Source organism: Muntiacus reevesi, chromosome X (genome assembly GCF_963930625.1).
Source record: "Muntiacus reevesi chromosome X, mMunRee1.1, whole genome shotgun sequence".
NCBI classification, from domain to species: domain Eukaryota; kingdom Metazoa; phylum Chordata; class Mammalia; order Artiodactyla; family Cervidae; genus Muntiacus; species Muntiacus reevesi.
In genome coordinates this window covers 129,888,688-129,912,978 of record NC_089271.1, presented here as the reverse complement: position 1 = coordinate 129,912,978, position 24,291 = coordinate 129,888,688, and the positions used below count along the sequence as shown (strand labels likewise).

General features: G+C 46.4%; 1 protein-coding gene across 1 annotated transcript in view; it reads right to left on the bottom strand.

Moving 5' to 3' along the window:
- The window catches only part of TMEM255A (transmembrane protein 255A), a 49,029-nt gene extending 28,077 nt beyond the window's left edge, over window positions 1–20,952 (bottom strand). Inside the window, exons 1-4 of the mRNA XM_065915422.1 lie at window positions 20,755–20,952; window positions 13,782–13,924; window positions 5,553–5,615; window positions 3,177–3,266 (exon numbers count right to left, since the gene is read on the bottom strand). Coding sequence (XP_065771494.1) covers window positions 3,177–3,266; window positions 5,553–5,615; window positions 13,782–13,924; window positions 20,755–20,812 — 354 coding nt within the window. The 5' untranslated portion in view covers window positions 20,813–20,952. The remainder of the gene's footprint in view (window positions 1–3,176; window positions 3,267–5,552; window positions 5,616–13,781; window positions 13,925–20,754) is intronic.
- Window positions 20,953–24,291: the final 3,339 nt, after the last annotated feature.

Sequence of the window (24,291 nt, the reverse complement as noted above, 5' to 3'; positions counted from 1 at the left end):
AATTCTCCTTCCTCAAAATTTCACAGGGTCATGTCACATATGGAAGTTAAAAAAAAAAAAAAAGAACTGGGTGTCAGTGAGGACTGTTAGATGTCTCAGGACAGGTACAGTGTAGGCAAAAAGGTTTTCTCAAAGACTCATCTAGCTTTACCCCAAACCTTTAATCAAATGCTCTACTGCAGGCCACTACCAGCAGGAGGTACAGATGACCTAGAGTCAGAGGCTGGAAGAAACTTCCAGTAAATATAACTTGGATTTTTCTCCCATTGCCTTTTGGCTAATGCCATCAATCAAAACCTTTTGGAGTTTAGGGGTCAGGGAAATGCAAATCAAAACCACAATGAGAAACCATTTCATACTTGCTAGGATGGTTAGAATTAAAAAGTCAGCTAACAATAGGAGATTGGCACACTCAGACACTTCCAGTGCAACTATAAAATGATGCAGCCACTTTGGAAAATTGACAGTTCTTCAAAAGGTTAAATATAGTTACCATATGACCCAAAACTTCAAATCATAGGTATATACACAAAGAAAATGAAAACATAGGTCCACATAGAAACTGGTACACAAATGTTTATAACAGCATTATTCATAAAAGTCAAAACGTAGAAACAACCTGTATGCCTGTCAACTGGTGAATGAACAACCAAAATGTGGTATATCCATACAATGGAATATTATTAGGCCATAAAAAGAAAGGAAGCACTGACATATGGTACAATATGGATGAATATAGAAAACATTATACTAAGTAAAAGATGTCACAGAAAACCGCATATTATATAATGCCATTAATATGAAATATTAACTAATAAAGGGAAATCTATGGAAAAAGAGAGTAGATTAGTGGTTGCCTAGGATTTGGGGGAGCAGGCATATTAGAGAGGTGATAACTAAAGGGTATGGGGTTGTTTGAGGGATGATGAAAACCTTCTAAAATTGATTTGGTGATAGTTTGCACATATCCATGAATGTACTAAAAGCTACTGAATTATATGCTTCAGATGGGTAAATTAAATGAGATGTGAACTATGTCCCAATAAAGCTGTTTAAAAAAAAATTAGAAGTGGGAATATGAGGGAAAAGGAGGAAGCCATTTCAGCTCATGATGCCATGAAAATCTACTGCAGGCTTCTTGGCCACTAGGCCTGTGTTGCCATGGAGACTGCCTCGGAGTGAAGAGTGCTGTCAAATGGGGATAATAATGTCTGCCCTACATATCTCACAGGATGGTTGTGGGTCTCAAACGAGATAATAGATGTCAAGGCACACTGAAATGCTAAATCCACCACACAAAAACACAGAATTATTGTCATTAAGATGGCGCCTGTTGAAACAAAATAGCACACAATACTATGACTGATTGCAAACATGCTACAAAAATAGGTATATATACTCAGAGGGTAATATGTGAAAATCGCCTACGCTATAGAATCGCTCTTTTAGGGTGTTTAGGGTGGTAGGAGAGTGGATGTCACAAGTTCCTGTTGTGTCATTTGCCTTTTCAAAAAGAAAAAGATGGCTGCTCTCAGCTAAAATAATAAGGGATGGATCTGATATAGGAACCGAGGTATTCTTGGTCCAAAAAGAGAACTGGGCAAAAAACCTCTCTCTCCCACCCCATACTTTTCCCCCTTCCCAGAAATGATCTCCTTACAGGCCAACACTGACTGTGAATTCCACTAAGCTAGGCATGTGAGGGACTGACTCTTAAGTATGGGAGGAGAGTCCCAGAACAAGTTGGTATTGAAACAATGTTGCAAATCACCCTTGCCCAGATAGTCCATACCCAGGACTCTCCCTCAGGCTAACCAGCACTGTTAAGCCAAAGACTGAAATGGAATAAAATATCATTGATCCACAGAATATTCTATGATTCAATTTTGCTCTAATTCACTTGGTTTACAAAATATACAATTCCAACTAGTTCATAGGATGTTTCCATTTTCTTTTTTATTTATGGATTTTTAATTGCTTTATGTTTTCATTTTCGTTGTTGGTTCAGTTGGGGATAAAAATAAGTGTCTGAGTGGGTTGTGGGGGCTCAGTAAGCAGCTTAGCTCACTCTTGCTTGGGGTTTGTGGGCCAGATCAGGGCCACGCTATGACCTCCCCGGGACTTTTGCCTTTTTCGGACTCCTTCCTCCACTCAAAATATTGAATAGGATGTTTCATTTATTTTAATTATATGTTATGACTGCGTTGGTATAAAGACAAATTTCTATTACATGTGAAAACCTTTTTTTTTTTTTTTTGGCCTAAAAGGTCATCATTTTTCCTCTGATTTGAAAATAAATTATATTTTTCTGGGACCCTATAAAAGTTCATGGTTGTGGGCACTGTGTCTATTGAGCCCAATGGAGAAGATGGCCCTAGGCCAGATTAAGAAAGCACAAAGTGAGGGGTGAGGGTTCCTCTAGAGGGGCCCACGGGAAGGACCCGAATCCCAGGTTTCTCTGAGAAGAAGCACAGATTTGGGTTTCAGGCCTTCCTTGAGGCCTAGCTTCTCCAGAATTGGAAGCACTTGGCATCTGAACGCCAGGACTGGGATTGTTCTGGAGACTTTTTAGTTCTGGGGGCTTTCTCCAGACCCCAATCACATCACTCCTCTCCAATTATGAAGACAGCAAAATTCAACAATCCTAGAAATGGTGTCTGGGGGACTTCCCTGGAGGTCTAGGGCTTAAGACTCTGTGTTCCCAATGCAGGGGCACACGGATTCCAGCCCAGGTCAGGGAACTAGATACCACATGTGGAAAACAACGTATCTATCCTCATGGGCCATTCTTGTCGCTGCTGGAGATGGCAAGGGGAGCTCAGCTACCAGGGCTCTCTGCCTGCCTCCTCACTCCCAATGCCAATTCCCTGGCCCCAATGCCCTTGTCTTTGACTTTTCCAAATCTCAACAACCTCCAGCCCCTTCCCCACTGGGAAGCCTGGCCTGACCCAAGGTAAACCACTCTGGCACCTAGAGTTCACCCCCCCCAGCTCAACCCCAGTTCTGTAGTGCATTCCAGGAGGTCCTCATGTTGACATCACCTCCATGGGGCAGGGATCCTGTCTTCTACTTCTTCCGTACCCCTCACAGCCCTCAGCACACACCCAGCACACACCCGCTCAATGAAGCCTCCTTGTATTGCACACTGACTTTAACCCCAGACTAAAAATACTCACGATATGTCTGGCAGCAAAGACCCCATCAACTATGGCACAGCAAAAGGCTGCAATCACACCAAAGCTGATAAAGACGATAGAAGCCACCAGCTGTGGGGGGACAAAGCAAAAGTGTCTGTTAGCCTTCCACTCTTACTGCTTCTGGGGATGAGGCGATTCCCCAAGAGACCGCCAGGCAAAGCCAAACGCTGGCCCGCCACCCCATGGAGAGGCCCTGAGTGGGAGGGAGATGCAGAGAAGGGGCCACTGGAGCATGTCCTACATTTTCAGGGCAAGCTAAGAAACTCACTCCGTGAGTCAGTGAGGACCCAAGGAAGAGGAGGCTGAGGAATCAGGCTGCATGGCTCTTCCACTCTCAGACTCAGAAAAGTGTTGGACCTTCGACATCATGTAGTCCAACTCCTATTTTATTTACTGTGGAGTTGGAGGCTCAGAGAGGGGAAATGGTGTGTCCCAGGTCACTGGCCAGGCTATGGGAGAGCCTGTGCCCTCCAACTCCTAGTGCAATGATCTTCCCAACCCCTCATGGTGTGGGGGCGGGGTGAAGAAGGGATGACTCTGAAGCCCCACACAACCTGACATGGCCCTGCATCACAGAGGAAGGAGACCACACAACTTATGGCTTACATGTCAAAGACATTTTACAAGGGTTGAAGTCTCTGAAATTCATCAATTCTGTGCAGTCTATATGAAAAAATTCAAGTACAAAAATTGTTTGCTGGAACTAGACTGCCCTATTCTCTGACCGTGTTAGGTAACAGAAGTTTTCCTAATAATGGGTCTCCCATTACAAGGGTAATACTACAATCCAATGAGGAGGTAGGCATTTCCAGGTGTTTCCAGGGCTGGGAGTAGGTACTGCCTGAGCCCACCATCTACCCTTGTGAAAGTGTTAGTTGCTCAGCCGTGTCCCAGTCTTTGTGACCCCAAGAACTAGAACCCGCCAGGCTCCTCTGTCCACGGGATTCTCCAGGCAAGAATACTGAGTGGGTAGCCATGCTCTCCTCCAGGGGATCTTCCTGACCCAGGGATCGAACCCAGGTCTCCTGCATTGCAGGCAGATTCTTTACCATCTGAGCCATGTGGGAAGCCCCCATCTGCCCTTGTTGACCCTCAAAACAACACTCCTTGAGGTGCTTTTTTGGGGGGAAGGGGAAAAACAGGATGACATTAGGCTGCTCTCCAGGGATAAGAGGGGAAATAAAAGTCAAGACCACCTTAAGGTTCTCCCATCTCAACAGGCTACGAGGAAATACAGATCTCCTTTGGGAGTTGTTCAGAAACCTTGTCCCATAAATCTCACTTCACAGCAGTACAGAGGATTGGTAAATAATGGATGAACGATGTCATGAAATTGGCATTATTAGCTATGCTATGATCAGCTCTACAATTAGAACTCCCCTGTTATTTTGAATAATTTAAACCCAAAGTGCAAACACAACTGGCTGCGGGAGAGCCCAGGTGAAATGGAAGAAGAGGACTATTAGAACTCCCCCGAGGCCGATTCCCCACATTGCTGGGGGAGAACATATGGTTCGAGTTCTCTGTCCCTGGAGCTATTATGTTATCTGATTAAACTTGCTGTTAAATAGACTCCATTATCAAAGTCTAGATGCCACGGAGACTTGTACTGGGGAGCCTAATCAGTCCACCATCTGACCACTCACCAGGCCTCTTGATTTACAAGCCTATAAAATTGCAACAAGCTTGCAATTCAGTCTGTACTTTCTTCTCTTGCCCTCTACAAAGTCTTCTCAAGCTGAAGCAGGAAGACACAACAGCTTGCCCTTGAGGGGCCCCATTCAGACAGAGAACTTGGTGAATTTTACCTCCCAGTATATGCTCATCCTTCCTCTCCACCTCATCACACAGGTAGCTTTGAACCAAGGGGTCATGGGACTATTGGAGACCAGCTTTGTAATTTTGTTTTCTTGTGCCCTACATGTATTTGTTCTGTTAATTAAAGTCCCTTAGATGGAAATCTCAGGCTATCCATCAGAGAACAAGGGGTAAGGGTGGCCACTGAGTGCGGGAATCAGAGTAGCAAAGGCATCCCAAGCGAGGACAGTGGCCTGACTGGTTAGGCTGGTGCACTCATTTGCTGATGAGGAGAAAAGCAAAGGGGAAGATACAGATTATTCTATCCTTGTGACTTAAGGAGATGAGCTGGGCAACTGAGGGAGCATCAGGCAAGGTGAGAACCAGTCCCACACCACAGGGTCACTTTAAAACAAGTTTCCCGGAAGCTTAGGGGAAGGTAACTGTTTCTTTCGTGGTCCGATGTGGGCGACCTTAGTAAGTGTGCTACCCATCCACAGAAATGTTGAGCTCTTTCAGATGAAGAGGTGGTCTGATTGTGTAGCCATGAAAACTTACCATCTGCCGTTTGTTCTCCACGAGGTTTGATCCGATGATTCCAAGGAACGATCCAAAGCCAAGCTGTAAAGCAACAGGGCATAGATGGTCAGCCTGACCACGCAATCATCCCAGCCCCAGGACACGATTCAGGATCGCAGAAAATAACCTGCTAAACCCGTGCAGTTGTTATGCACACAAATACAGTATGAGCATTTTTCCCACCATTTACCAATTTGCCCCTGTAGATATGAATCACACCTAAAAAGAAACTTAAGTGCCCAGAAGCTAAAAGTAAAAGTCAACCATCGCTTTTCAGAGCCTACTGATTTCAATTTCCATATCCATTACCTAGCACGTGACCAGTGAGTCAGTAAGAGTCGGATAACGGTGAAAAGCACACATTATACTCTGATCTTTATCTTTTCTTTGAAAAGAGACCTTCTACCCTGATGCACGAATCACAAAATAAAGGTTGGAAATAGCAATTTTTGATGCATCTGCCACACTAATCAAACCCAGGAAGTACTTTAGAAATCAGCAAGCACCTTAACCTAGACTTAAAAAAAAAAAAAAGAACAATTTTTTTTGAAAGCCTGTATTTGTGGTTGACCCACTGCAATTTATGTGAGCACTTATTCACCTCCTCTTCCATCTCTGCTTCATTTATGGAAAGAAAGCATTCATTAAAGGGTGAGCAGAAATGGCAGTGTAAAACACTGAGAAACAATCTCCCTGTCTTAGCGTCTGGGATGATGGCTCAGAGTAGCAAATCCCACTTTGCTCTCAGTTCTGCCATTAGTGGACTGAGTCTGCCAGTCTCAACTGGGAACAATCACTAACTGATGGCCGTTATCAGGAATGAAAGTGAAAGAAGTAAAATGTGGTGGGAATGGACCAATAAATCTTAATGCAAGTTCAGTGGTGTAGTTACATTTCTCTTGAGCCTCACTAATGATCAGGCTTTCCATCTGCAGCCTTACCTTGGCTCACAGGGGTATCTCTCTCAGCCTGAGGCCCCCCAAGCCTTACACCAGGCTTGGAAATCTAAAGGACCCAAAGGCTGGGCAAGAGCCTGGTGGGACAGTGTAGGGGGACTGGGCGCTTGCCTCAGAGACCCAAGGAAGAAAGAGATTGAAGGGAAGGAATGAATACAAATTTCCAAGGCTCACTCTGTAGGGCCACTCAGCCAGCAGCCCCTCTTGGGAAATACAAGCTGAAGAGCATAAGGGTGTATTCCGTGCCATCCAAGACCCTACAGAGAACATCCTCTCAACAGTTACTCTATGCCTGTCTCCCACCTGGTCTTGTTTGAAATGTAATTAAAATGCATTGTGATAAAAGTATAGTGATTAGGGACATCCCTGGTGGTCCAGTGGTTAAGAATCCATCTTGCAGTGCAGGGAAAACAGGTTTGATCCCTGGTCAGGGAACTAAGATCCCACATACTGTGTAAGCCTGGGTACCACGACTAGAGAGCCTGTGTACCACAACAAAATATCCCATATGCCACAACTAAGATCAGACACAGCCAAACAACAAATAAAAATTTTAAAGTATAGTGATTAAAAGCTGGTCATCAGACTAGCCTGACTTCTAAAACCAGCTCTTTCACTTGTGTCTGCAACCTTGAACAAACTGAATGACCTCCCTAAACCTCAGTTTCCTTAGCTGGAAAATGGGGACCATCGAGTGGCCATCTTGCAGGATTTTTGTAAGGATTAGCCAGGATGCTACAGTCAAAGAACTTTGTACACGGCCTAGCACACAGCAAGTACTCAGTAAATAGGAGTTATTGTTCTAGCAATTACTATCACTCTTTAAAAAGACATTTAACTTTTGAGCTCTAACCTGATTTGACCTGGGAAGTCCTATCATTCCTTGCTCTATTTCAGAAGAGTTTCATATTCTATTTTATCTGCCCTTCCAATAAGTTCACAGTATCTATTTTTTCAGGAAGAATTCCATGAATAGTCTGTGCTTATGACACTCTGGGCCATTTGTGGAGCTTGAAAGAAAGTCAGAGGCAGCTTCTTACAAGGAAAATAAGTCCTTTTACTGAGTGGTTCATCAGTTTCCACAGATATTCACTGAATGTCTCCTGATCCCCAATGGCAACCTTTGCCTTAAGACAGGAAGCAAAGCAAAGACACTTGCTTCTGCTGACACTCTCAAATAACTCTCTGATGGCAGTGACCAGAAGAGGCGGCCTGAAGCCTCATGGAATTAAGTCTGGAAATCCCAGGGCAGCCAGTTACTTTACCCAGTTCCCTCCCCTTTCCTTCCATTCCATTCCTATTCCACTCCAACTCATTCCATTTTCTAACCCTCACTGAGTACTTTTGTCACATAAATAAGGTGACATGGCCCCTGCCCTGGGAGAGAGTCTGTGGCCAAACGACCACAGGTGAGGTAGAAACAAGGTGCTCAAGAAGCTGAGAATAATTCATTTTGTATTATATCCTTGACTTTACTCTTCTTAGAAACTGTGTGGTCTTGGGCTAGTTCTTTAACCACTCTGTGCTTCAGTTTCCTCCTCTATTAAATGGGAATCACAATGATCTCGACCACACAGCGCTGCTGTGGGGATGAAATGAGACAAGGCATGTATGTAGCGTGACCTGCATAAGGGAGGCTGTTAAATACACGGTCGTTTCCAGATCTCACAGAGAAGGAGAGAAATGGGGTCAAAGACAGGCAGAGTTCAGCAGGTGGGACACTAAGATCACCTGAGTTCTGGCTGGAAGAATTCACTCATCTGGATGATGGCACTAACCAGTGCCGCTGAAACGACTTTACATATGAAAAGCATTTGAATTTAAAGAAGCACTTGCCCTCCACGTTGATCAGGGTCATGTTACGGAGTTCGGTGGAGCTCCTATGAGTCCCATTTGCTAGACAGCAAAATGGAGGCCTAAGAGAATTGTCTGGGCTTGTTCCCTCTCACAGCAAGTTCAGGCAGAACCAGGAGGAGCCCTCAGATCCCCTGACAGCTGGTGTTCTTCCAGTCACACTTTGCTGCATTTGTGGCCACTGTGAGCAGAACAGTAACCTTTGCCACTGCCCACTCCTCAGGGAAGAGGCTCTCTGCAAGGGGGGAGTGAGAAATCCTATTTGAGGAAGAGCTGAGGCGGTGAAAGCAAAGGAGGAAAAAATTCAACAGAATTTCCTGCAAATAGGCAGTGGCCTCTAATCAACTGTTTGCTCCCCAGAGGCCTCAGAGAGGTAAGCTCTCTGGTCCTCCCTAGAGAACTGCACTGAATCGTGGAATGTTCAGACCTTTGGACCTCCATCCTGACTCCCCATTACCTGAACAAATAACCAGCTTTCTTTGTTTTGGCTGCTCTCCAATTGTAGGGGAAAAAAGACAAATCATTAGAAATCAGATTCCAGGGCTCTTTTTAGACTGCACCCATGCCTATTCCCTGAGGATGAAGCTTAAAAGGATTAATCATTTGATAAGTTTTCATTGGACAGCTACTCTGGCAGGCTCAGTGCTAGACCTGTGATTTGGAGGCCAGGAAATGAGGTGGGATACCATACCAAGATCAATGAGACAGCCTCAAGGAACCATAATTAGGTAATGGGTCTACAATCCTATTCTGTAATCCTGAAATCAACAAAGTTCTTAAAACCAAAAGGCTTTTTTGTAACTAATTTGGTGGCAAAACCTGGCCTCAAACTGCTGTGAGGTTATTTTATAATGTTTATCTACTTAGTGTAAAAATTCACAGTTTACTAAAGAAAGATGAAGATGCTTGATTACTGGGTATATCTCAAGACTCCACTGGGATGTTAGATAATATTGGGTTGGCCAAAAAGTTCATTCAGGTTTTTCTGAAGCTTATGGAAAACCCAAATGAACTTTTCAGCCAACCCAATATATGATAGATACACTGTATTATCTTTCTAAAATATAAAAAAAAGACTAAATTTGCAAACACAGCTGGCCCAAGGGTTTAGATAAGGGATTGTTGATGTGTATAAACAAAGCTAAATGAGAATATAGCCCAACATTCCACAAAACAGAATATGACTATTTTCCAACAATTATGAGTAGAAAGAATCCAAGGTAGGGAGTTCAAAGATGGTAGACCCAACTGTGGATCCCAGTAGCTGAGAAATGTCCCAGCTGTCTTTAAGATGGGATAGAAAAGAACATTTGGATAAACAGAGAGAGAGAGAGAGCACTAGGAGGACGTCCCAGCCCACGTAATGTTCAGGGGACTGTGAATGGACAATTTTGGCAAAAGAAAGGTGTGGGAGACCAGGCTGAGGGTATCTTCAGAGAGCTTTGAATGACAACGCTAAGGAGGCAACAGGAAGCTAGTGGAGGGTTAGTCTTATCAAGCAAATCAAGACTCAAGACTCATCTTTGAAACTCACTTAGTAAGCAAGGAACTTTATCTTAGAATGATCTTATATTTTAGAAACAGTTTCAAACAAGAGGTAGAAAAAATTTCTGCCTCATTCACAATAAACCACTGTTTATTATGGTGACTACAAACTATTTTGTGACTACAAAACCACAAAATCCCACTGTTCAGAGCTCCTTATGTTTCCTGAGCATTCCAGTTAGTCAAAATTTTGTTGGATTTCAAGAGTATTCACGTGTGAAGCTGAAGCCACACTGGCCTTAGAGAAGGTTTCTGGGCTATTGATGGTTAAGAATGATCCCTGTTGTCTCTGCCTCCTACTCCCCCATGGCAACTCTGATATAATTTTCAGTTAACTGAGCCTCCCCTTCCCCTGTCTGGGAAAGAGGACAGAAACTCCTAGTTTCTTTCCTGAAAGAAAACCCAGGTGAATGTGGGCCCTAGCAGTACAACAGGTAGGGGAGAAGATGTTGGCATGTAAGACTTTTAGCACTGATCAAGTGGCCAACTCCATCTTGCGGGTTGCATGGGAAACACATTTGGAGGCCTCGTTCTCCTGGATCTAAGGTTAGAGCTATAGAGAAGGAGTGGGCTTTCTCGCTTATCTTTTCCAGCTTCATACAACCGAGGCTCTTGTTTTATTTCATTATTATTATTTTTTTTAGTCCTCCTGGGCAGAAAGTTCACTGGAACTCTTCTAGAATGGACTATGTCTTGAATATTTGAGGACAGTAAAAATCCTAAGCCAGTTTGTCTTTCTAGGTTGGTTTTAATTTTTTTTAAATGATACAGTTCAGCCTGTAGAAATGAGCACATATTTAAAGATGTCTGTTGCACACTTGTCTTAAGATGACACCACATTCTGGTTCAGGTACAGTAGTTAACACCCTATCAGAATGCACCTCATTGTCGAAGGGCATCTCATTTGGTAAAATAAAGATGCCACAGAAAAGTGTCACGTGACTTAGAGTTTAATAAATACGGTTAGATTTTTCAATGCCTGAGATCTCAATAGTTTTAAATGAAGTGTATGGTAAGTCATCATTTAATCTAATAACTGCTCCCTAATTGGTCTGTTTTAAAATTTTACATTCTCACATACGAATTTAACCAGAGTCCTAAAATAGCAGAGTTCCAAATAACCTGACACTTTTCCCCCAAAATCTATATAATAGTTATTTATATTCAGACTGGCCAACTTGATAGTGCGGAATCTAAAGATGCCACATTTGGCTCATTCTGGTTTTATTGCTAAGCATAGTTTATTTATTGTGTTTTAGTTCTCCAAGTGGCTGCCGATCCACCTGAATTAAGACTTCCCCCGGGTGTTTATTAAAATACACACCATGGTAGGGAAACCACTGGCTTAGAGTCTATACAATAACTCTCTAATAACCAAACTATTCAATTAGTGAAAGCACCCAGGTCCCAAATAAATCTAGATTCTCAGGCATTTATTTTTTCAGAGGTATGAGTCATTATTGTATCTGTTATAACATGATCTGACCTATCACCTCAAATGGATTTTTCGGCTGTTCAACCTGCAATCTTCCCCCCTTCACTTTCTATAATTAAAACCTATCTTAAAGAAACAATCTACAGGAACTATAAAAGCAAAAATTTTAAGGTTAAACCATAAGGCCAGCTCTCTGATTAACATTTCCGCATCAGCTCTCAGTGAGACACACACACAGAGATACTCTCCCACTGCTTCAACTTCCAGTGCTAGCTGAACATCAGGTACTTCAATAACAACAATCACGAGCCCTCCTTCCTTTGTTAATGTATTCCAACCCAGCCACCCACAGGCAGATATTCTACAGAGAAGTTTCAGAGCCACCGTTCATGAATAGCAGCTGCTACTCTTAAATGACATGGAAAATACCTTCCCCTCACCCAGGGGGAGTCTGAATCTTGGCTTGAGCATGTGCTCAGCAGTCAGAAATCTCTTACTAAATGCAGTTACCTGAAGCCCACAAAGTCACACAGACCCTATAAATTGCTTTCCCAAGCCACCAAAATGCAATCTTACCCCCCCTCCCTCCATTCCCCCCTCCTTCATGTGTTTAAAAATAAAACCCAATTCTGCTGACGACTGGTTTTCTTGCCTCACCACAGGAAGTGAACCGGGTGAGTTCTCACGTCACATGCTTAGCAGAGGGCACCAAATGCTGTTTGTGGGACACCTGCCCTTGGCTGAGGGGAGCCCTGTGGGCCCAAGAAGGAACTCCCCCAGTGGGGTGGGCGGCCTTCAGCAGCTGGGTGCCAGAGTCCAGGGCTATTGAGGAGGCTGACTGTGGAATCGGTGACCTAGGCAACAGGCGTCAGGCTTGGTCACTCACAGTGCTGGCTTGTCAAAGGCATCCATCTTTAATCCCTTCCCTTTCCTTTGCTTCTCTCTCCAACCCCCACACTCAAAAAAAAAAAAAAGTAAAAAAGAAGACAGACAAGAAAACAACAAATTCATCTGTCCTCTCTGATAACCTAAAATGTAAACAACAACAACAAAATCCCATTCTGACTAACTTCCTTCCCGCCCTCTAGCAGTTATAATTGGGAAGTCATTTAATTGGTATTCAATTAAGTTTTGGGGATCAGTAGTAGCATGTGTAGATCCAAATGAGGTTTTTGTTTTTCTTTTGCCTCAATTCAACTGAGGTATAATTGACACAATGGTATATATTTCATTTCATATATGATGTGATGATTTAGTATCAAAAATGAGGTTTTGTATGCAGAGTTCAGTGCTTTCCAGAATGGATTGCATGCAGCCTTGGGGATGGGTAAAAAATCCACTCAAGTAGGGAAAGAAATTATTCGAACTCTTGTTTCCTATTTTTTGTTTATCTGAAAGAATAGGAAATTGCGCATTACGATTATTCAACACACGGACTGTCACTGGCGCCCTCCCTCGGTGTGACAAGGCAGCTATCCTTTGGGAGGAAAGCAGCGGGGGCTGGGTGTGGGGCAGATTATGTGTCCCCGGATAGTCTTATCTAGTCTTAACTAGTCGCAACAAAACGGACAAGGGGTGAGCAAAGACTCCTGTTGATAAACTACAAAGAAGATGACCCTAATAAAGTAACACAGCGAGAAAATGACAGGAACTCTCAGGGTAAGCTCTTTGCCACCCCGTGAGAGTACATTCAAAACACAATGATGCCAATGACAATCATATCTGAGAAGAAAGTCCCACATATTCAAAATTATCTAGTAGGTTATTTGAAATAAGGATTTATAGCCACTAACTTTAATGAGACTTCATACGAAGTGTGTACCATTCCTTGAAATTTTAGTGTTAGTATGAAGATATTAAAAATTAAAACTGCATTCACTTTTATCTAATTTTTGAATTTCCATTTTAATAGGTTTATGAACATGTATATAATTTGTAAGTGAATACGTACACATATTTTAGGAGTGGATATTCCACATATCTTTCCGGAGAGGACGGTAGGATGACTTTGGAGATCAGTGTGCTGTGGGTCATAAGACTATCAAGCTGCAAGGGTCCTCAGAGTTCAAGTAAGGTTGGGTGACCTCTGTTATGTATAGGAAAGCAGACCCCCAGAAAGAACCTCAGCCTAAGGTTAACATTGCTAACCACTAACATCTCCTAGATGAGAAAACTGAGGTCCAAAGAGTGAGGGGACTTGCTGGGATCACACTGCTAGTTAGGCATGGAGCTGGGTTCTTCTTAGTCCAGTGCCCTTCTAAATAGCCCTGAGTTGTCTCTCTATATGAACACAGAGATATATAAAGGAGGAAAACTGAGCAAACACAGAAACTCAAACAGAATTGAAAGCCATCAGAGTAGAACAAAACGTCTCTAGCTAGCAAGCTGCTGAGACCTACCTATGCCTCTGATACTTACAATAACTCCTGGGTAATAACCTCCAACAGTCACATTCTGGGTCCTGGTGGTTGCAGCGAGGCCCACCGTGAGAATTAACACGGACACAATGAGCAAAGTCACGGTGACATAGATGGAGTTTCGTTTCCTCCGATTGAAGGCTCCTGAAAGCACATAGAGAAACTGAAATTGCCCATTTCGGCCGCAGAAGGGATGGGCTTAAAGAAAAAAATCGCTAGGACGGTGTTCCTTCCCTACTCCAACTGGTAACTGGGGTGATCTCTGGGGAGTGGGATGACGGGATGACAGAGAAGAGATGGAGCTTTAGGTTTGTGCAGTCGTCAGGGGTTACATTTACAGTAAAATATATACATTTCTGGTTTGAAAATAAACATTAGAAGGAACTGTACCAGTTACATAAAAACAAAACTGAACACATTTTTGTGCTTTTTGCATCTGATAAAAGATGTGTCATACCCACTTAGTGGAGTGTATTTTTAAGCCAAATTACAAGGTGTATGATAAATGAAAAGCGTACTGTGAAGATATTAAATGACAATATTTTAAAGCCAATATGCAACTAAGAAGGGTTTTCTCATAAGCTGGAGATATAAAATTTCATTTTCAGTGTAAATACCAGAACCAAGCCAGGTACTGGGATTTTTTTTTCATTTATTTCTGATATTTGCCACCTCATGTATAAACTTTAAAATGGTGTGTTGGCAAGATTTGCCACAAAACAAATGTGTGTAATAAAGTAAATGTTTGGAGGCCATTAGTCCCCAAAGATCTGTATCAGGGGAAGTAGATGGGGAGGATTATAGCTTACATTGTTTAGGCTTATGTGAGGGTGACATAAATACGAATGATGAGAGACCCGTTCTCCTACTCAGTGCTTATCAGACATGATAGTGCAAACCAGTATTTTTTTTTTCGAAAACAGGCTTATGAAGTCAGATAGAAAAATGGTATCTAGACTCGCTTTTCAATTTAATTTTTTAAAAGGAATAGAGAACTGTTCAACACTCCTCGTTCGGAGGGGGTTCTCAACAGGAAATAGGAGGGATGAGGTACCACCTAGGAGTTCTCATAAAAATAAGCAACTGGGGGACTAGTTCTGAGAGTCCAGTTCTCTAGAGAGGAGTGTTTTGACGGGGTCGCCCACCCAGGTGGCTTGGCTGTCATTTATGGGCCTGAAGAGGCCACTTGGGGCTGTTCCTAGGACCCCCATCACTCTGGGAGGCCTCGCTGCAGCCTCGGGAAGCGGCTGCCATTGAAGCTCAGACTGCACCACTGGGAGGGAGGGAGGGGAGAGGGGATGAGGGAAGCGGGGGGGGGGAGGGGGGGGAACGAGAAAGCCAGTGAGACCCAGGAGGCCTGGCGGTGCTGAGAGGGAGGGGCTGTGGCTGGCCCTGCAGCCCCCAGCAGATGCCCCCTCCCCTGAGGGAAGAAGAGCCACCCTGAGTGGGCCCCACCATCCATCTCGTCTCCCCTAGTGCGGTCCTTGCCTCAGGCTCCAAGGGAGGTGGGAGGGGCTGGCGGTCTCTCCCTTGACGTCAGCCTCGAAAGTGAGGGACGTGACTCATCAGGGTCATTTCTAATATGGTCCTATTCTAAGACCATTTTACATCGAAATGTAGAAGTGGCCTGAGTGTTTAGAGGAACTCACAGACTAAGGCGTCATGTCGCACCCTGGGAGGAGAGGTAAAGTGAGTTGGGAAAGGGGGCTCCTCTGGGGGGTGTGCGCTGAGTCCCGCCTCCAGGGGAAAACCTGAGGAGAGCTGGAGACACCTGTGTTATTAGGGCCCTTCGTGTGAGAGGGCTCTTTGGGCTGCAAATGGGGAGCTGACTGCTGGTAATCAGAGGAGCTGAGCAGGGAGGCTTGGACTGCGAAGGGTTGGGGATGGGGGAGCAGGATTGATTTCTCCTGTTTATCTGAAGGTGTTACCCTTCCTCTGGATTACAGGGACCTTAAATGGGTCTCTAAACCAGGGTCTCCACATCCATTTGATGACAGCTGCTCAGTGAATCTGCTAGTTGACTTCACAGAGGGGTTCTAACATAGACTTTCCTGGTAAAGAATTCGCCTGCCAGTGCAGGGGACACAAGAGACGCTGGTTCCATCCCTGGGTTGGGAAGATCCCCTGGAGAAGGAAATGGCAACCCACTCCAGTATTCTTACCTGGTAAATTCCATGGACAGAAGAGCCTGGTGGGGTCCCAAAGAGTCAGACACGACTGAGTGTGCAAGCACACAAAATAAACTTACCAACATGACCTGCCATCCCTGTCTGCATTTCTACACCAGCTGACCCTCCCAGACCCCAGGCTAACCAAAGAGAGTGAGGAAACAGCTGGACACAACAAGGGTATCTTTGTGACACACGAAAGTGTCTCAACACCTCACAGGGAAAACACTTCACCTTAGAGTCTAGAGGTGGGGGAGTGTGTGTATACAGTCTTGGTCTTTCTAAATTTGGGGCTATATCACTCGCCTGGCTCCTTCCTGGCCAACTGGCTTTTGATTTTATTCACAGCTCTTGGGTCTCCTTAGCAAATATCACTCTAACTCTTAAAAGCACAGGAGCCAGGTCAGAAAAGTGACTCAGCAAACCACATGGTGTCATTTGAAAATCTGTTTTTTTTCCCTACTGCTTTAGAACCTGAATTGAAAATCCAGTCAGTTGAAAAACCCAGGCAGAGATCCTGGAGCTCCACAGGGGCCTGACCCCCAGGTAGGATTAGCTTTGGATCAAATTCCTAAGAAAACTCTCCCATCACTAGGTTGAATATCTATCCTCTGGCCCCTCACACCCTCCCCCAAGTCACCCCTTGTTTAATACTATAAGGATTAAAATTGTATAGAATGAAATTATCTCTAGCTGAACTTAGAGAGCTGACCATTTTAAGGAACCCCAGGGTGTATCCTTTTGAAAAGTGAAGAAGCACCCTTCCATTTATCTTTAGAGGCAATTTGACTGAAAAGTCACATCTATCTCGAGCAAGACACACCTGTTCTCTGATGGTGTGGTCCAGGCTCCCAAAAGCAGCTCTTTGTGTCTCCTTAGGACATTTTCCTGGCTGTTGTTTTATTGAAGAACGGAGAAGCAGAGTTCTGTTCTTCTTAGGGTACAATGTGGGGCCGGCCTTAGATGTTCCCATATACACAGGGACATCTTATTCTGATTTTAAATCAGTGTATCAAAAAAAAAAAAAAAAAAAAACCCTCAAACACCATGAGGTACTTCAGTACAGCCGCAGGTATGTGAAAACAGCGCCCACCAGTGTCTGATACCTAGTGAGCAGTCAATACTTGTTGAATAAACAAGAGGCCACATCTCAGAATCGCTTCCTTTCTAATCAAGAAGGCTGGGGAGGGGGTGGTGTGTGAATAAACATGGGCGACACTCATATAATTTTTTTTTTAAATACGGTACATCTGAGGGCTCCCCAGCACAAAAAACCTTCTGGCCAACCAGTGGGACAATTCCATTGGCTCCCAGTAGCCTGTCTATGTGATGCCCAGTATCTTTTTGTTTAGACAGCAACCACCCCTGCAACCACCAGCAGTGGGAGAGTCTGAGTCCCGTCATTGGCATTGCCTGCCCCCCCTCCGCCCCCAGCAGCCTCCCTGCAGAACCACTGCAGCCCTCCCTCTCTGCAGTGCCCCACCTCCACCCCAGATTCATGACGGCCAAGATGCTCTGCTCTTGAGAAGGGCCCAATTATTTGCCATCTCCACCCTTCCAAATACAGCCAGCTTCTCCCTCCTCCCAGGCCCTTCCCTGGTCAGAGCCCCCACCTGCACTGCGGTCAGTGAATCCGGGTTCCTCCCTTCCTCTTAGACCTGCTCAAAATTCATCTCCTCCAAGAAGTTCTCCTTGATCAAGCTTTCTCTCCTCTAATCACTCATTATTTCATGTCCCTGAGTTCCTAGCTACCTCACTCAGGAAGTCTATTCACTATAACTGCTACAGTTGTGCTGTAATTGTGTGTCTGGTCCACAACCCATAAGATATCCACCAGTCCCAGGATTATATATCTGACAGGAACCAAGGTGTGGGTTGTCAGAAGGTAGGATGGATGGTGTCTGCTCACTTTTTTTTTTAACCTTGTACATGTTCTCAATTCGCACCTTGAGGACAGAGGATGCAGTCTCTATCAGAGTGCAGCAAGGACTGAGGCCCATAATTCTGTCCTGGGCGGTAGGTTGCTGCTGACTGGCTAATCCTTCGCGCTGACCTTTGAACCCACTATGATTTGCTTACCTGGGTCAGCTGGACCATACAGGGTGGGTGTCAGGAAGTCCAGCCTTGAGCATCCGTGGAAACATGTGGCTGCCCACGCAAGAGCCTCAAGGCTCTGCCAATCTCCCAAACGTTTCGTTAAAGGTGCTGAAATCCCCGCTTCGGGCAATACTTGGACCAGAGACCTCCAAGTCCACCGGTGAATTACAACTGTGTTATTTGCAAGGGAAGGAGAGCCCTGCTGTAGTAGAGGTGCTTTAGCGCCTGGGGGCGGTGTTGCCAAAAGGGAGATGGGGGTTGGCGGGAGGGGGATGAAGGGGCGCCGGAGTCGAATTACAGTCCAAGCGCCTGCTCCGCCCAGGTCGCGGACTCCTCGCTCATTCCCCGGCAGCCGGCAGGCGTAGAGTGCAGGGACCTTGGTGCAGTGTGTGTCTGTGTGTTTTCTATTTTATTGTTTTGGCTGAGATTGTGTCCTGCGTGTAGAGGGAATTCCCTCAGAAATGCTGCCCTTGGAGGCTGAAACACTAACCCACCCACCTCCACTTCCCCTCCCCCATGCAAGGGAAGGTGGCATTGCCAGGGCTGAGGAAAGTGGGAGCAGCTCCGAAGTAGCCCAGACGCTGATTCAGGCCTGGGCTCTGCGGGACCTACGCCAGGGAACTCCGGGGAGACTCCCCTGTCCAAACTCTGGAAACCCAGGGTACCGCTCGACTTGGGAATTTGCTCTGCCTTGGGTCTGCGCACTTTACGAAGTGGGCTGCGTGGAGCTGGCTCGCACGTCCATATGGGATCTGTGATTCTTTTTCCCGCAGTGTCGAGTCTGGACTGGGCGAAGCCCACTCATCTTGTTGCGCAGATCTTTTGGGAAACGTCTGATTGGCTGAGGGCCCCTGGGGAGCCCAAGAAAGAACTCTCTTCATCCCGGTTGCCTAATAGGGTGCCCAAGAGCAACGCTCTAACCTGGGGTCCCTAACCTGCCCACTGCCCGCACTGGCAGAGGGGCTGGCACGGGCGGCCGGCTTTGCAGGTGGTTGTGGTCGCTGCGGGAATGCGCGCAGCCGGAACCTCGCACTCTGTCATCTAGCCCTCGCCCGCGCACCAGCCGGGCGTCGAGGAGCCAGGGCTGCGTTGGCGCCACAGCTGGCCAAGGTGAGGAGTGCATTCTGTGTGCGTGTGCGCTTGTGTGTGTGTGTGTGTGTGTGTGTGTGTGTGTGTGTGTGTGTATGCGCGCGCGCGCACGCGCGCGCGTTGAGGGTGGGGAGTGGGGGTAGAGAGACCTGGGGAGTGGGGAGAGTCTGGTACTGCTGTGTTCTGGATTCGGATCCGAGTCCTTGGCCTTATTTGTACCACGTTGCAAATAACTACACCCTTAAAAATAATTTTTTAAAAAAGCAAATTCTTGTACTGAATAGGCAAAACCATTAAAAAACGGATCTTTCCACCATCCAAGAGATCTGGGGCCCCTCGGGTGAACGAATTCTGTTGAGACGGAGTCTTTTGCAGGCAGTAGGGAGCTTACGTAGGGAGTTCAATCCTCTCCCTGCCCCCTCCCCTCGATGTTCCCGCAAATTCTTTGGAGAAGACCTGAGCAGGCTGGATGGCCAGAATTCGGGACAGAGGGATTTTGCAGAATGTAAAGTATGTTGGAAAGCGGGGATTCGATGTGGTTCAAATGTATCCGAGGCGAATGTGAAGATTAGGTGGAATCGTGGCTTGACGATCCCCTCCCGCTCTCCTGGGCTCCAAATTAATTTCTCCGCCCAGTGAAATCATAGGTCTTGGGTAGGTGCCTAACAGCTGAGGGGGGACGGGGGTTTTTGTTTGTTTGTAACTACCTAAAAGCGGCTTCGAGGAGCAGCCAAGTTTATGCCTGGAGGCAGCTGTCCCCCACTTTTCATGAGAAAAGGTGTTGAACAAAATCAGGCTAGTGGATCCCCCCCTCCCCCTCCCTTCCACCCGGAGAGGAAAAGCGAGACTTCAGAAGATACGCGGGCTCGCGCTCGCTCTTTCTTGCGCTTTCACTCGTTCTCCCCCCCTCCCCCTTTTTTTTTTACAAACAACGCACACTCCGTGCACTAGGAACAAAATAGGAATCAAATTCAAGGAATGTTGATCCTAACGCTGCAGACTGCCGAGCTGTGCTGTCTTGAGAGATTCCTAAGGAATTCCCCTCCTGCCAGCCCCCCGCCCCGTTTCTTCTTACCCCCCTCCTGCCGCCCATCCCCCAGGGTTGCGCAAACCCCCCCATCAGCGAGGTGCAAGTCAGGCTTCCCCCCACTGCAGCTCTGAATTTCAGGGCAGCTTCGACTGAGTTGGGAGGGGGCGAGGACCCTGTTTCTTCTAATTATCTTTAGTGGTGAGCTCTTAGAAGTGACGGGGACTTTGCAAAGAGGGAGCGTCGAATGGAAAGCGAAGGCGCAGGTTGCAGGGAAGTGTTTTGATCCCCCAGACAGCTGAGATTTACCGCCGGCTGCAAGTCTGTCGGTACACGCACACGAACACGCGCACACCCGCACTCCGGTAAGGGATACTCCGACGCAAGCTGGGCGCTCGCAGCTCCGCGCGTCGCCCCCGCCCCCGCCGCGCCGCTCCCCTGGGGCTCGGGTCCGCGACCCCGATGCTGGGGCGCACGGACCCCCCTCCCTCGCCCCGCTTCCCGCCCGCTGGCTCCCCGGGGCGGCCCGGGCGCTCGCGGTCCAGGGGGCAGCGTACTCACTCCTGGCCGCCGCCGCCCTGAGCTAGACTTACCCATGGAATCCGGCAGGGACATGTCGCTGGACCGCTGCTGAGTCAGGGACTGATGCATGGTGAGAACTGCCCTGTGGCCCCGGACCCCGAAGCTGCTTCAGGAGCCCCCGGCTCAGGGCGCCCCGCAGAGCATCCTACTCCGCGGCTGCCGCTCCCCGTCCCTCCGGAGAGCTGAGAAGAGACTGCCTCGGTTGCAAGCTGCAGCCCAAGAGCCTCCTCCCCCTCCCTTCCCCTCTTCTCCCTCCCTCCTCTCCTGCCTCCCTCTGCTCCGGGAGGCAGCAGCATTGGCGGTCCGAGCAGCGACGTGCGCTTGCGCAAGACCCCTCTCCTCCCTCCCCCTCGCCCCCCCCATCCTAGTTATCCACCTCCCAGCCTCCCAAGCCAGACAGGGAGCCGTTTTAGCCCCTTGGGGCCGGGACTGCGTAGAGAAAGAGGGGGAGGCTACAGCCTGGGGCCGAGTGGCCTTCTCTGTACTTTGGAGAGAGGGTCTTGGGCTAGCATCCTGTTCTAGGATTTACAGTTGGGGAGGGGGCAGAGTAAGAGGTTCAGAGCTGAGAACACACACACACACACACACACACACACACGCACATTTGTGCAGGTTTGGTCTTAGTGCTTCCAGAATGACATAATGGAGCTGGAGATGATCCAGAGAAGGGCCACTCTATAATCAAGGGGATGGGGGAGGGTGGAGGGGGTTGCCATATGAAGATAGATTAAACAAATGCAGACTCTTCAGTCTAGAAAGATAAAGGCTGGGAAGGGATGCGACTAGAGTGTATAAAATTATGCAGAGATGGAGCAAGGGATCACAGCCTTATTCACCAACTCTGAGAATTCTAGAACCAACGGCCCCCTAAAAGCTAGATGTAGATTAAGCAAAAGCAAATATGACTCTGCATCAGCACCTGAATTTGTGCTTTTGTTTAAGGTTCTTTTAGGTCAATGATCTCATTTTCTCATCACAGCAGCCATGCAAGGCAGGAAGAGGAGGTATCAATAGCTCCATTTTACAGATGGAGAAACTGACTCTCAGAGAAGGGATGAAAAATTCCTGTATTCACTCAGCTAGTCAGTGACAGAGGTGGAATGTGAACCTAGGTTGGTTGGATTCCCAGGTCAGTGCTCTTCCTGCTAAGACAGCTAGTAGAGAAATGCTATTGTGTATAGCACGTTGAAAACCTAAAGAATTCATTAGCCTAGAAAGGTGCAACAGGGTGAAAACACAAGTAACTTCGCCAAGAGTGAGAAAGTCATGACTGACAGACCCTCTGTGGATTGCCGAGGGAAAACGGGATGCAGTAGGAAGGTCCCTGCTCTTGGAGAACAACCAGGTCCTCCCCCAGCCTGTCCTTCCGGACCCCCCCAGGCTCTTGGACTGGAATCACTCTGTTGTTGGCCCAGAGGATGGTTCTGACGTCTCCCAAATGGCAGAACAAGAGGAGGTCTCCTTGGTGTGCCTTGAGACATCTGCCTGGTGGCCAAGGGAGGTGAAAGGTGACGGAGGGGAGAGCAGTGGGTGAATCAATGGTTTGAAGGCATTAATTCTGCCCCAGTGAGAGCTCCCGGGCTCTGCTTGCAGGCCTCCTTCCGACCACCTCCCCCTGATGACTGCTACAACCCTCTCTCCATGTGTACCCTCAAAACACACCCAGATCAAGTATAAAACTCTTCCTGAGAGTTGATGGGATGAAGAAGAATACCTGTTTCTGTCCAACTCTGGCTTGCTAATCTACTTTCTTTCCTCACCCAGGAAATGGAACCAAAGGCCCTTGTCCTTTCCCATCTTCCCAAGGAAGAAGAGACGCTTCCCGAAGGTTGAAAAGGGAGCCCTTTGTCAAGAACTTGGGCGCCCCAGGGGCCAGGCTGAAGGCCGTGTCAGGTATTATTAGCAGCTCTACGCTATAGATGCGGTTTCAAAATCTGTGATTCATGTCCTAGATAGAGATAGGATGCCCACGATTGTAGAGGTGTGTGTCTTAAGCATGTTTGGCGTATGTGTCAGAGTCTTCAAGAGCCCCACAAAGGCAGAGAGAAACCCCATATATACATTCTGCCATGTTTGTCTCCAGTTCTGTTTATTCGTCTCTTCCTTCCCCCACTCTAAATATCCACAGATTTAATGGGAAGAACTCCTGCAACCAGCACTGATTTCTCAGGAGTACTTCATAATTAACTGATTTTGTTGCTGTGAAGGTAGCCTTGAGGTTTTTATACAGGCGGGAAAAGACAGCTTTACACCTTCTTCCGGGATCTGGGTTCCCCAATAGCAATCATACAGCTAGAGGGCCCTAAAGAAGTCAAACAGAAACTTGTTACTATGCTGGTTACAATGGATCCAATGCTGTCTTTTTCACTTGAGAGAGAAGCACATTACCTGTGAGTTGACACAGAAGGCATATGTAATTTGACCTTTATAATCAAAGCCAGAAACTCGGGAGGTGCCCTTAATGGGGGAGTGAGCCTTGCTTTAAGCACCATCTGTATTCCTGAATCTGGCGTGAAAATGGAACAGTTTTACAAAATACTAGAGAAACTGGCTATTTCAAAGAACAGGGTACTGTGTATTTCCTTCACACTGTCTCTCGGGGTACCGTATGGGACTTGGAACACAGCAGGCTCTCAGTCAAGTTAAAAATGACTTGGAGACCAGTAGCAGTGACAATAGCAGCAGCTGCGGCAGCTCAGAGAGTAGTAGCAGTCTTCTCCCCAGAGATGCTGGGCTTGTTTGCTCAGAGGACCTGGCAGAAAGTGGAGGGACTAGAATGGGAAATCGAAAAAAAAAAAAAAAACAAAAAAACCACAACACATTTCAGCTGAGCCTGGCACAGAGACCCCCTTTCCTCCAAAAGAAAGTTTATTTTAACTTAGAATGAGCCGGACAACTAAAAAGCAAGAGGCGATTTTTCATGGGCTCTATTCTGATTTTCTTCCTGTCAAAACACTTGTGTGTTTTCTACATACATCAGCTCATAGTAAAATTTACCAATAGGCAAGCCGCCTAGATGAAGGAATAGGTCTTTCATGCTAATGAAGGCTACTATAAAACTGCTTGGTTAGCTTCTGATAAAAAAGAAATTATTAAAATGGCTTAAAATAAATCCTTTTCATTGCAAGCTTAATCAAGCATACGATGTTGCCCTGGGTTGCAAACTGAGGAGCATGAGGAGACACTTGCCAGTGGGGCTTCAGCCTGCTTCTCTCTTCTCCTTCAAACCAATGATGATCTTGCTCCCCAAAAGCCTTCAGACCACTAGAAAAATGCCAGATGGCGCCCTGCCTCTAACACGTTCACTCTGGGAATAGCCATAGCACTCCATCACTTCCTTATTTTGATGATCAGTTTGACTGGTTAAATTACCATAGTACCTTCATGATTCCAAATTTGGGGATGTAGACTAGAGAGATCATGTCTACATGTGTACATACACATATATGCATCCATGCATATTTGGAATAGTGGCAACACCAGTATTCACAAATGCACAGACACGCATACACACACATACATATTCACATCCTAACCATTCCCTCTCC